This window comes from Rhagoletis pomonella, unplaced genomic scaffold (genome assembly GCF_013731165.1).
Source record: "Rhagoletis pomonella isolate Grant_MI unplaced genomic scaffold, Rhpom_1.0 Rhpom_scaffold_00006, whole genome shotgun sequence".
NCBI lineage: Eukaryota > Metazoa > Arthropoda > Insecta > Diptera > Tephritidae > Rhagoletis > Rhagoletis pomonella.
The window spans coordinates 24,788,720-24,789,889 of record NW_023458560.1 but is presented as its reverse complement, the minus strand read 5'-3'; the positions used below and the strand labels follow the sequence as shown (position 1 = coordinate 24,789,889).

The following is a 1,170-nucleotide window of genomic DNA, read 5'->3' as shown; positions in this document are numbered from 1 at the left end:
AAAATGGTTAAGACTCTTAGACCAAAAACAGTAAATAAATATTGAACAAAATTCTATTAATTCCACAACTTCTCAAGGTTTCGATTGGAAAACATGTAATTTACTTGTTGCGCTCGAGCAACAATCGCCCGATATCGCCAATGGTGTTCACGTCGATCGTGAAGAAGAAGATTTAGGCGCTGGTGATCAGGTATTGGAAATTAACCAATCAATAATCCTAAAAACGGAATTTGTTTTGTTGTTGTTTAACTGGCTGGCCTATCATACATACTGTTCATTACAAGAAATGACAATAAGAAGAAAGAGAGAAAGATATTGCGTAGAAAATAATTTTATGAAGGGCAAAAAATAATGCATGTCTATATCGAAAATTTTATTAGAAAAGTTAAGAGCATAATATAAAAAAAAAATATATATACATATATATTGCAGACAGCGCGGATCTAGCTGCGCAAAGTGTCCATTAAAGTCCACCAAGTCCGTTCATATTATTTTATGGGCCTATATATTTAAAAAAAAAATCAAAATATAAGAGCACGTTTCCAACTCGGGGGTTTAACACCAAAAATTGCATGAAAGCGCCTTGCTTTCATCTGGGTTAATGTTGTGTTGTCCATTTCGCTGGGGAAATTCCTTACATACATACCACATTACCATAGGGTTATTCATATAAACGCGTAAATGCCTCTTAACGATGTAAACCTCGTAAACTTATTGAATTTTGTATCGAAAATCGGCTTATTTACGAGGTTTACGCGGTTACGAGGCATTTACGCTTTTCCATGAATGCCCATATTAATTTTCATTCCATACATATATCTTTGTAAAATATCGTAGTCATCAATGCAAGAGGTACTAAATGATAAATTTATAACTTTTTAAGAAAATCAAAATACTCTGTGACCTGTATTGAGGCTCTTACTGATTATCTATGTTTTTTATAATATTTATAAAAAAAAATGTCAATTAGTGCCGATTGCATTGATATTAATGATGAACATGAGCAGATTGAGTTATTAGGCGTTGATTTCAGTAACAATAAAATAAATATCAATAATTTTTTTTTAATTTTAATAACAACGCAAATGCGATTAAAGGCCACCATATACTACAGACTCTACCAATAAACCCGCACTCAACTGACGCCTCTGTCTCTGTGGACAGACCCTA

At 32.8% G+C, this 1,170-nt stretch overlaps 1 protein-coding gene across 1 annotated transcript in view; it reads left to right on the top strand.

Moving 5' to 3' along the window:
- LOC118741843 (S-adenosylmethionine synthase-like) overlaps positions 1 to 1,170 on the top strand; it is a 96,584-nt gene that overhangs the window by 16,606 nt on the left and 78,808 nt on the right. The window contains exon 3 of the mRNA XM_036473815.1: positions 78 to 190. Within this exon, the coding sequence (XP_036329708.1) occupies positions 78 to 190 (113 nt within the window). The remainder of the gene's footprint in view (positions 1 to 77; positions 191 to 1,170) is intronic.